The sequence below is a fragment of the Morone saxatilis genome, unplaced genomic scaffold (assembly GCF_004916995.1).
Source record: "Morone saxatilis isolate NCDOM2014 unplaced genomic scaffold, NCSU_SB_2.0 Contig19, whole genome shotgun sequence".
NCBI classification, from domain to species: domain Eukaryota; kingdom Metazoa; phylum Chordata; class Actinopteri; family Moronidae; genus Morone; species Morone saxatilis.
The window spans coordinates 6,806,454-6,818,672 of NW_023339751.1; the positions used below are offsets into that span (position 1 = coordinate 6,806,454).

At 42.0% G+C, this 12,219-nt stretch overlaps 1 protein-coding gene across 4 annotated transcripts in view; it reads left to right on the plus strand.

The window, feature by feature from the left end:
• Positions 1–12,219, plus strand: part of tacc2 (transforming, acidic coiled-coil containing protein 2) — a 48,200-nt gene that overhangs the window by 16,756 nt on the left and 19,225 nt on the right. For all 4 annotated transcript variants that reach the window (XM_035662912.1, XM_035662916.1, XM_035662915.1 and 1 more), the window contains exons 7-8: positions 454–1,071; positions 5,283–5,567. In XM_035662912.1, the coding sequence (XP_035518805.1) occupies positions 454–1,071; positions 5,283–5,567 (903 nt within the window). The remainder of the gene's footprint in view (positions 1–453; positions 1,072–5,282; positions 5,568–12,219) is intronic.

Below are 12,219 nucleotides of genomic sequence, written 5' to 3' on the forward strand. Positions count from 1 at the left end.
AGCATTCCAGTAACCATGGTCAGGATTTGTTTGGAGTGATATTACAGAGAGCAGTGTGACAATGAATATGAATGAGGAGGTAAACACAGAGCTGCACTTTGTATCGACTGGAGCTGGGGTCAGATGACTGTGCCTGTTGAAGTCTAATGGAAGTAATGCAGCCCTTTATATTCAAAGGATGACATCAGCTGTGACATCGTCCCTGCTCTCCAGGGCAAGAATGATCCTTTTCTCACACTGCTCAACACAATACAACAACAACAACAACACAAACACACACGTATCAACAGTACTTCTGCACATACACACATACACACACACTCTTGTAGGGACGCAAACCCCCGTACCCACACAAACACACACATTTGTCATTTGTCAGTCATTCCTTGTGCATGTGCTGTAAACTAAACAACAAATCCCCCAACCCCCTCTTCTCTTGCATTGTTTTTCCAGACCCCTCCCATCCCTGGAGTCTCCTCAACTAGAGTTTATTACTCCGACTGATGAAATAGCTGCTCCTCTGAGACAGGAGGACATCCCACCATCGGAGCAAGCAGCGGAGAAGACACCAGAGATCCCACCTCTAAACCTTGTGAAGAAGCCAGTGGAGCTTCCTGAGCCTTTAAAGAAGACAGCAGAGCTCCCAGAACCAACACATCAGATAGTAGAGCACCCAGAACCAACACAGAGCACAAAAGTCGAGCTTCAGGAGGAAACAAAGAAAGTAGAGCTCTCAGTACCTACCAAGAAAGAAGAGCCTCTGGAGGAGTTTCCAGAACCAAAAAGGCAGCCAGTAACTTCTTCAGAAACAGCGGATGAGCCAGCTGAGCCCCTAGAACCAACTAAAAGCACACTAGAGTTCCCAGAACCACCGAAAAATGAAGAACCAGAACCAACAAAGACAACAACCGAGCCCCAAGAACCAGAGAAGAAGCTGATCAGTGAGCTGCCAGAGGAGCCAGTGGAGAAACCTGTAGAGGTCCCACCTGAGGAGCCATTTAAAGTGCCAGCTGAGGAACCGGCAGTGACAGAAACAGTCCAAGGTCCTGCTAAGGAGCTAAAGGACAGCTGGTGAGTGTCTGTAAAATAAAAAGATTAATATATGATCAATCTGTAAACAAGAACCACTACTTTAGCTGTTTACTGTACATACATAGATGTGTCATGTGGCCATGATGACAGTTTCTGGTGAAAGCCAACTTTACCAGTTTGATCAATTGTGAAGTCTTGTTTCCTTGTAAGGCTGCTGCCAAAGAACTGTTCTCTTTCAGAGTCTGGATTACAAAAAACATGTAATCCTCAATTGACTAAAATCTAAGGATTATAGCCTTTTAGCAGTAAGAACAACAGGTTTATGGAAAGACTGGTAATTTTGTGGTTGACTGGTTTTCCAACAGGAAACCAGACATCAGAATGATTTGTATACGACCTTTCAGACTTGATAGTTTTCCTTAAACCTATCATAACATTTCCATTGCAGTGATGTGTCCGAGACATTTTATTGCAGCTAACGTATTTGTAAAAGGAGGAACCTCAGGGGGACATGTGCTTTACAGCTCAGCAGCTCTGCCTGTCACACGTTTAAAATGGATTTCCACACGCTCAGATAGTCCCCTTGGTTGGCTTTGTTTGGTTTTCAGACACCTCGAGGGCGTCTGGTCGGTTGTTGCTGTCTGCAGCGGTTTAACAGTGTCTGATTGGATGAGTGGAAAGAAGTCTCACAGATTTGGACTGGTTGATGTGATAGCAGTGAACCCTTTATGTTGTTAAGTTAAATACACATAGTAAATCAGTGTGTCGTTTAGTTCGACCTATATGTGGAAATTCAGTGTTTATTTAAGCATTTTAATAGGTCTAACTGGACTAACTTTCCACATATGTCATAATTTTACTGAAAAACGTCACATATCACCAGAGTGTTCATTGCGCATATAAGTATGTGTTGTGAAAGTACAGTGTTTGTCTACTTCAACGTCTTTTGGGACATTTTTATTAAATTAAATAATTGCTGCTGATTTATTTTCACTTAGCTTTTCTCAGCTTCCTCAGTTATCTGTCTTATTTGTCACTCTCTCCTGACTCCTCTCCTGCCGTTTGCTGCATGCCCAGGAGTCATCCCACATGCCAGAGTAGCACTTGCTGCCTGTCAGTCACAACACTTGTCCCATCACTGCTGTTGGAGACATAAAGGTTTGTTCAAAGTTGGAGAGAGCAGGAGTGACAGTGCTATTTCCACTATAGGTTTCATCAATAGATACAGTTACACTTGCATACGTGTGGCAGGGACAGAAATGTGACTGCATGGTGGAAGATGTGTATGTCTCTGTGTGTCTATGTGTGTACATGTGGTTTTTTCCCCGCCCCCCAGAGGCTGTCCTAGCTGTCAGTCCAGCTCAGTCTATGCGGCTTTGTGAACTGAAGCCTGTAGTGGGAGGAATTTGGGCAGGCACTCAGCCCCACTGAAGTCATTTGCACAGACCAGACAGAGTGGAACAAAAGCCAGAGTTCAGAGAAACACTTGAGCATGTGCTGCGCCGTGAGTGTGTATCAGTCACAGACAGAGGAGAGAAGGACTGGGACGTACACTTATTGGCTCCGGGGCTTTGGAGTGCAGTAACAGAAGTCAGTTCCATCACTTACTGTATTTAGATCTGAAGTTGTGTGATGGACTCCTCCGTGGCTGAAATCTGGGTGAGTTTACAAGAAGTAGCTGCCCTATTTTCTGTCTGTAGGTGTCTGTGTTTAAGTCCCTCCAGGTGGATGCAGCAGATGGTCAGTAGGTAACCAGTGCTAATTACGCTCTGCCTCTGCTGACCTCACCAGATGGGCGGAGGGGAGGGACAAATAGAAAGACGAAGAGACAGAAAGCGGAAAAGAAGGGACAAAGTTGCGAAATGTTGTACTTCAAAAAATGTTACAGGTTAGAGCATGTTTTGCTCCACTCCCCTACTTGATGTGGAGGCTGCCGGATTAAAGGTTGGCAACACATCTCAGTAATAGTAAAACTAATGATTAACTACTGTCTGTGTTTCCCAAAAGTCTTGTTGGCATGGTAGACTTTTAAAATGACCACAAATGGCCATAATTGGTAATTGAATTTTTTGAATTGAACACTTGCTGTGTGACATAGTTTTTTGAAAATGTTACATAACTAGTTTTTATAAAAAACTAATTTTAAAGACAGTTTTCATAAAGCACTATGTGGGAATGGGAATGACTGTGAGTTTTCATCTTGGTATGTTGGATATTTCTCATCCATGTTTTTCGGAGTGAAAAGGAAGTCGGATGTGCTATAGCCCACATTGTACTGTAAATAGACTAGTTACCATGGCGATTGTAGGTTCATATGACTTTGCTGGCGCAAGTGAAGTGGATAATCTCGTGTCTGTCGTTTATTCCACCATATTAGACTGCCTTTAAATAATAATTTAATCTCAGTAGTGGCAGAAGAGAATTTGTGGATTATTTATGAAGTATGTTCTTGCAGTATATACAATGTTTTCTTGAATGTGCAGTGTATGTATGTGTGTGTGTACAATATGAGCTAGCTGCTGGCTGTAGGACAGAAATGGTCCTCCCATCATTACAGCATTAAAAACTCCACTTTTCTCTGTACCTTCAGCTGGTTCTGTTTACGACTCTCTGTTTATCATTAAACACCCTGCTTGGACTTGCTGTCTTTTGCATCCAGCTGTTTCCCGTAGATTACACTAAAAGTGTGTGTGCGTGGCTTGAATACAGTACAAGTAAAGTCACCTTTTTTTTAACTTAATGCTCAGTCATGAAAGTGGAGGTTAGAGAATCAAGTTTGTTATGGACTGGCCTTGTAAAATCTGGATTCTGGATTTTTTCGAGAACTGCTTATGAGGTGCCCTTTAGTAACGCCTTGCTCGCTGCTGAGTTACAAACAATAAAAAACTGCATTGGAAAGCATCCAGATGTTAATGCCAACAGTAAAACTACACTGACATGAAGAAGTGTGTTGCTGAAAAAGAGCACAAATGTCCTGTCTAATTTGTTGCATTCATCCTGTTATGGTGATGAAGCCTCTGCTAGTTCATACCCATCATATCTTGAAGAAAGGCCAAGTTTTAAAGCTCCAGCTGTTAACCTGAGCTGTGTCAGCTGACATTATCTCCACATAAAAGCCACTGAACCTGTAAATACTCCACACTCCAGGGTAATCTTATTTTCTGTTATTTTTCTCTTCTCCATTAGCCTGATTTTCTGCTCCATAGCAGCCTTTGTCCATCTTTGGAGGCAGCAGTGAGTCTTTGCTCAGACTGTGTTGTGACTTGGTCATTTCTATTTCCAGGCTGCATGTGCCAAGTTGGCCACAGATGCTGACATATGTATAGCTTTGGCCTGCTGGTGTAAGTCACTGACAGAGGATTTGTAATGAGAGGAATGGGACCAAATAAAAATTCATACATGGGATTGTAGGATGTTTCCTCTTCATGCAACCATCCTGTATAATCCTGTATCAGTTACAACATTCTGTACTTTTATAAAGGAATGAAAGAAAACCAGACCAGTCTTAGAAAGTAAAAGTAAGTCGCTACGCCCTTAAGAAAAGCACACGCCCTCATTAAATGTTATTAAGTTCTGACTTTACTGGAGAGAGAGATAGAGAATGTAGAGCAGAGCTCAGTTTCAGTCTGAAATGAGCTGGAAGAGACGTTTGGAAAGTGCAGCTCAGCAGGCAGTTTACTTGATGTTAAAATACTGTGAATGTGCTTTAGTTGATGGAGGTACTGTGGCACTCTGCTCTGCAGAGGAGGCTACTGGGGTATTTTTAGAGCTAAACAGGAGGCATGCCCCAAGTGGGGAACAGCTGCATGGGCGTCCATCGCATTGCCTGTCAGATTAGAGAGCCTACCAGTCCTGATAAGACGGGCCTGGATAAAGGCCAAATCCACTCCACCAGGTGGCCAATGATGACAGATCCAGACACCCTACTTCACTGCAGAGGGCAAGTAGAACAAGCAAGGGAAACATGGACTGTCATGTTAGGGGGCTGATCAGAGGAGTTTCATGTAATTTAAATGACAAAGCCTTCTTAGGATGGTTGGAGTGAGCTTTTTAGTTTTCAAGTCACTACTCGGTTTAGATGAAGACACAGAGCAGAGTGCTTCATCTTTCCCTGTTTTGAGGTAAGTTTCCATTATGGTTCAATTGTATAGAGGAAAGTGGAGTTTGTCCTCAGAGGGCTTTCTGAATCGCCGTTCTTGGCCTTCTTGTTTCGGTCTGTCTGTTGATGTTTTGTATTCCCTCCCCTGCAGGCCCTCCCACGCTGAACAGGCAGAGAGAGGTGACTGTGCCCCTGCCTCTCCCCCACCTCACTTCCTGCCTGCCCTCCCTCACCACCTCCAAGACACCACCGATTTTCCCACTCCCCCTCCCACACCCCCGGAGAGGCACACACCTGAAGCTGTACCATCTGCACCTGCATCTCCCTGCTTTCCTCCTCCTCCTTCTCCTTCAGCCCTTGCCTCCCCTCCTGTACCTTCTGCTTACCAGAATGAGGACCACTGCCCTGCTTCTCTACCCTGTCACCCTCCTTTAAGGTATGAACCTGTTCATTAGGTAATTTCATTGTGAAGTTCATTATAAAGCACTCGTCATTTGCTCTTTCCAAAATGTGATGTGAATGTTTGTTTTGTTTCGTGCCTCTGCCTTTCTTTGCTTGTAAGACCTTACAGTAGATTTGTCCAGCGCTGACACTAGTCCCTTTAGCCTGCTTGACGAAAACTAGCCCTGTCCTTATCCTTTCAACTCCAGTTCAGGTCAAATTAGAGCATTAAATTGACATCTGGCACACTGAATTACCTTGTAGATGCTGGAAATGTAGTCATGCATGCAGTCTCTTTATTCTAACTTGAAGGAAATTTGATAGTTTGGAAAATATTCTTGGGAAAAAGATTGATTCCACTTTCTACTTGGTAAATATGTAGCTGGGGCAAAATTAAACATTTAAACAAACAACATATACTGTGAGAGTAATTAATTACCTTTAGGAGTGCTGGTAGGTGGGTTTTGTTCCTCTTTTTGACAGAACCAGGCTGTCTTTTGTCTTTGTGCTAAGCTAAGCTAACCAGCTGCGGGCTCATGCTTCAGATTTACCTTACAAACATAAGTGATTGCTATCAATCTTCTCATCTAACTCTCGAGAAATAAGCATATTTCCTCAAATGTTTAGCTATTTCTAAAAGGAATCAACAGTTCACCATATACAAATACATCACATACAGCATTATTGTCATTTTCTCAGTGAAATCCAGAGTAACTGTCTCGTCTGCTATTTCAGCAACCCTTCTTACCACCTCATGAAATTACAGATTAGCATTGCTATGCACGCTCACCACATGAACTCATAGGAAACAGGATTTGCTAGTGTATGAACTTAGTGGTCATGGAAACTCAAATGTATACTGTATAATTGTGGCTTATTAATGGTGCATATAGCAAAAGTACCCGGGTGAAATGTTTATGCACTTAAACACCACACTTTTTCACAATTAGTACAACCTGCCCCAACATAACCACTTGACGCATTATGGCTGATTTTTTGCCATTTGAGCTGCATGTGTAGCACCCTAGTCATGGCACGAACACAATGATTTTCATTCATAACACTGATGCTGATTACATTTAAATGCTCCTCATTATTTTGCTATCAGTGCAGCTTTCCCCACTGATAATACTGAACATTCCTCTGCAGTCCCCCTTGGCATTGCAATTTATTTCATAGACTTTACTTTATAAGAGGGAATGACTCAGCCCCTTTCACAGGGCACTGCTATTTACGACCAGCAGAGGGTGTTTTCCCTTCACAAAGTCCAGTGTTCATGTTGTTTTGCCAGCCTGTGTCTGCACTCTGCTGTCTGAATGCTGTAGGTAAATAATAACAAATAATAACACAGGGAGACACATACTCTCATCTACAGTATGTCACTACTGTAGATGATTTCTGTGTAGAATTATAACTATTTGCTTGTGACTATTTGGAGCTCTGAACTCCTCCCTTGCTCAAAGAAGACCAGAATTTAAAGAAGGCTAGGCTAGTGTAGTGTTGTTATATTATTTATGATATCTGAGAGGACTGTTAGATAGCAGTGGCACACCGACACAATAATATGGGCCGAATATACTGACTGGATTTCACAGATTGTCTTGTTATGTAAAGAACATTAAAACATATAATCTTTACTGTTAATAATGATAATGATGTATCAATCTGTGCAGGGACAAAGCAACTCCCTCAGAGATGCTTGACATTTATTCTTTAGTTAGGAAAATAAAAGGCGTTGAATTTGCCTCCTCCAACTGGAAACTGGTGTGTTAGTCATCCAAACAAAACATATTTTAAGTGCTTTTTCCTGAATGATTCACTCATGCGATGAGATGCATGAGAAATAATTAAATCCTCCTGTTAGAAAAAAAAACAAGGCAGTCTTCCTTTTTTGAATGAATAATTACTTAAAATAGTTAATCTGTCAGTCATTTTATACTCTCATGACAATCCCTGACAGCTAAAAAGTGAGAAGTGCCTTGTTTTGTTTGTTTTTCTGGGTTCCCCTGAAATCTCCAAAACCATCAGCTCCTCCTTTGTCTACTTGTACTCTCTCTTCTCTATTTGAGACTGTAGAGAAAGCCAGGTATAAAGCATTTTAACAGCTAAACCTCCTCATTTACATGTATTTGTGGCAAATGTGTTCTCCCCATTATCTTATGCAACCACAACACATGTCAGCGATTGAGATAATGCGTCAATGGTATCTAAGCCTTTGTGTGACTGGATTTTTCCTTTTGAGGTTTCCCATTGAAATGCCCTGATTATTCCACTGATTGCTTTTGTCGTTTACTCTGGTGATAAAAAGAGAGGGAATGCCAGTGTTGTAAGAAGTTATACTGTAAATGCAGACAGATGAAGTCTGAGAGTGGACGTTTTGTAGACACAGCTTCCGGAAATTGATCCCACAAGTGATTGTTTATGGGAGCAATGCAGCTTTTTCTTGGCATTAAGAGAAAGAAAGCTCCAGGCTCTTACGCTGCTGATAAGCAGTTGTTCAGGAAGGGCATTGGATATTACAGATGCTGCTACTGTTGGTTGGAGTTTGTGGTAGTGATGTTTGACTTAAACTATGACAACAAAAATTCCACGTTTTATGGCAAAGTCTATACTCTATTTCTAACAATGTTTGGCTTCCAGAAATAGAGCCACATTTTCTGTTAAGTTTCAGGACATTTATTTATGCTATGAGCTGTTGTGCTCATCAGAAACTATATATCTTTATACAGTATTTTTCCTGAATTATTTAGTTTTGATGAGCTACACTGTCATGTTTTCATTAACTATGTTGTTATCACACACTGTGGTCTTTACTGATGTTTGTGGTTTTTGGTAGTCTTTGAAACTATACCCATGATTAAGCCACACATTGTAACTGAAAGAAACTGACTTGACAGTACTATTCAAATTTACTTGCAGCGCCCAAAGATTGTCATTATGTTCTTATCTCCGGCTGGCATGTGCAAGAACAAATAAAAACAACAAGTTACAAAAAAAAAGAACCCCTCAGAAGTCCTATATCATCATATTTAATTCTGACTTCACTGCATGTTTTTGATTTTGAACACAACTAAAAACAATTTTACAGGTATGTAGAAGTTATATTCTTTATACTGCCATGTTCTTAAGTAAAAAAAAGTTTTAGACCTTCAAGCTTCAACCCACACCCATGCAATCACAAATAGTTCTACACCATCACAGTCTGCATAGAAACACACACTATTACGTTCAAACCCTACATGTATGTGGATGGCAGTGACCCTGATTGCTCTTGAGTGCCGCTATGAATCTTTAAAAAAAAAACCTGCCACAGCCATGTCCTCCAGTGCTTGAGTTTGTTGAATTTTTTATTTCTTCATTTTCTTCAGTCTGCTGTTGAAACTGCAGTGCAATGCCAGGCTCTTAAAGTCGCAACACAGAGAGGATGTTTATGTCAGTCATTCAATAGAATAGGAACTTGTACTTTGCACATACATGCTCTGCTGCCCTAGATACATCTTTGTATGATATAACTGGTATGAGGATGGGAGTAGTAATCAATATTTTTTATTTTAGCAGGGGTCTGTGTTGGAGTTGGGAGTGGGCAGCGTTTTAACTTGTCCCCTCGGGCTGTGAAACATCGACCAGCAGGCCCAACCGAGACTAGAATCACATCGATATTCGTTGTGAACAGCAGTTAATGGACTTCATGTTTACATGCAAATACTCCCCTTTTCAAAAGTGGTGTTAGGTTGGACATGAACACTGGGTTTTTTGTTCCACGTCTCATTCTGTCTTTTTGGTCCACATAGGCAGAGGTACGACACCTGAAACCTGCATACAGCAAGCTTGTGTGAAGGCAAGTGCTGCAGGCTGGAGTTGCTATTGTACTGAGCCCCCATTTTCCCCACTTTCCCATGAGTGGTACAATAGATTTATTCTTCTCATATTTCCAATGCCTCTCTTTCCCGTTGCTCCTTGACAATCAGTGGGAAATTTGTAGAACCTGTTCCTGCTCTTCTTTCCATCCAGGACACAATCTCTGTGTCTGTCACCCTCTGAGATATATAAAGGAAAAGAGAAACTGGACGACATGACTAGACAGAGTGTCTTTATTGCTCTTCTGGTCTTTGATGCATTTCAAGGTTTGATGAGAGTGCCTGTAAATTAGATCACCAACCCAGCCTGCTGCCAAGGGATTCAACGCAGGGACCATATTCATTTAGAAATGTAGACAGGGTGTGTAGTATGTCAGGAAGCATATGTCCTTGCCTCCTTAGAAAAGGGTGATATCTCTGGTTTAAGCTCCTGTAATTCAAATATATATGTATATCTTTTAACATTTAACATTTAACATTTTGAGTCTGATAATGGGTTGTTCTTGTTTGCCTTCTCATAGGATTCTGAAAAACATGAGATATAATATTTAATGTATGCTGGTACTGAGTTACTGGTGCAGTGGCTTGAATGACAGAGAATATATTAGAGTGAGAGTTGAATAATACACACATACTAGTTTCTCAGAGTCTATTGTTTACCTCAGGCATTACTCTGGTTGGCTACGCTGAGTGCTGGAAGCTTCCATTGTGTGAAAAGGAGGCACAAAAATGACATTTTCCCTATGCAATTCACTGGGTGAGTGAGGGGGGATTCTGGCAGGAAAAAGCCAACGTGGAGATGTACGGCTATTGTGAGAGGGAGGAAGAAGGGGGCTGACAGAGTGAAAAAGAAAACGCCTGTTAATCAGTGCGGTTTTGGGGGGTCTGCTATTGTTTGGCTCCCCTGCATGGTCGCGGTAGCGTATGAGAAAAAGCTGCTTGTCTTTTTAAAGGCACAGGAGGCTGGAGTCAGGGGAGAGAGTGGAGGAGAGAGGGGGGAGGAGGCAGGGAGAGCAGCAACACAGCTCAGCAATATCAGCAGCTAAACAGAGAGGAGGCACCTCACACACTCGTGCAAGACGGCAAGAAAGCAGGATTATTAATTCACCCTAATTGTTTTGGATTACTCTCTTCTTGACATTTTGCTCTTGGATTTTACTCCTCTTGGTGTTGCATCGTCTTACCACCAGATGAAAAGTGGGAATATTTGCAGTCTGTAGAGGAGCAGAGGCTCGGGGATGCCGTGCATAAAGTGAAGAGCCCTGAATCATCCACTGATTTGCTCCTGATGCGAGCAGGACTCGCTCATCCTCTGCACTGCAGCACAGAAAGCTCAGTCAGTGCTCACCCTCCTCTGACAGAGGTTGCCAGCCTCCTCTGCAAGGATCAGAAAGAAAGGAGAAGGTGTTTTTCTAGGGGAGGGCAGGTGGATGTGGAGGGTGGCTGGAGAGCAGGAGCAGGCAGGGGGGGCAGGGGGGGCAGAGCTAGCCGAGGATGGGAGCCAACGAGTCCATGGAGCAAGGACAGACCCCCTGTCCCTCTCAAGAACACATGTGAGTTGACTTAACCTGCATTCCTGCTCAGTGTTCTGTCTGGAAATATTCAGAGGTGCAATAAAGCAAATAACAAAGCAGAAGAGAATCAAGGAAATCACTTTATATAAAAGCTGCAGGTTCTGAGATCAGCTCCAACTGCTTCTGCTTTTCTGTTGTCTATAGTTCTTTATTTATTCATGGCTTTAAATTGGCCTCTCATGCAACATAAATTCAAGTTCATCACTGGTGCAGGCAGGATTCTTTGCAGAATCAAGTTAGTCACCTGTGAGTAACATTATGGGTATGCTTGCCATTTTCGATGTCATTTACTGTTGCCGGATGACGCCTGACAAACATCTCTGTAAGACATTATGTTCTGTTACGTCCCTCAGTTTTTGATGCATTTTTGCTTCCCCTTGATCTATCTTTCCATGCTGCCATAAAACATTTTCAGACTGTAAAATCCAATGTGACCAATTGAGCATGTCATCACTGTTGTTGTTTGCTTTTGTGATGTAAATAAGGATGAGAGAATTGGTGCATGTGCGCTGGCACATGTGGAACAGCATGCCTTGACTACAGTACAGCATGTATGTATGAAACATAATAGTGCTTCAGGGGAGCCTGTGGGAACCAGAATTAGGCAATGAGTGCAGTAGGTGCCTCTGGGAGACTGGTGGGGTGATGTTTTGTTCTGTGTGAAGGAGGACGCGACTTCCGCGCTGGGAGCAGGAGCTGGTGATGGTGTTGAAATAGAACACACTGTGTGGGGGTGGCAGAAGATAACTCAGGAATATTAGTGGATGAGAGAATGAGAGTTAGAGAGGGAGAGAGACGGAGCAAGAGTGCTCCACTTTGCCGTGTTTTATTTATATCTCAGACACACTACTGCACAGGGGGAAAAGGACGGAGAGGGATAAGGTTAATGGAGGGAATGCATGTGTGTATGCTGTCTGTAATGTAGAAATGAATTATTTATAGCAAAATACAGTCATTTTTCAGACCTCAGAGGACTGAATACTTTCATAAAAATATCAGCAGCAAAGTACAGGCTCTTATCTGAGGAAAGTTGAGTAAGTAGCTGTTTTACCTACAGGTGTGCAGAACAGAAGCACTGTGCTCACCATCCCAACCACCATCCCAACCATTACTTATAAGGCTTTATGAATAATAAATAATAATAATAATAATAATAATAATAATAATAATAATAATAATAATAATAATAATAATAATAATAGTTCAAAGTTCAAAA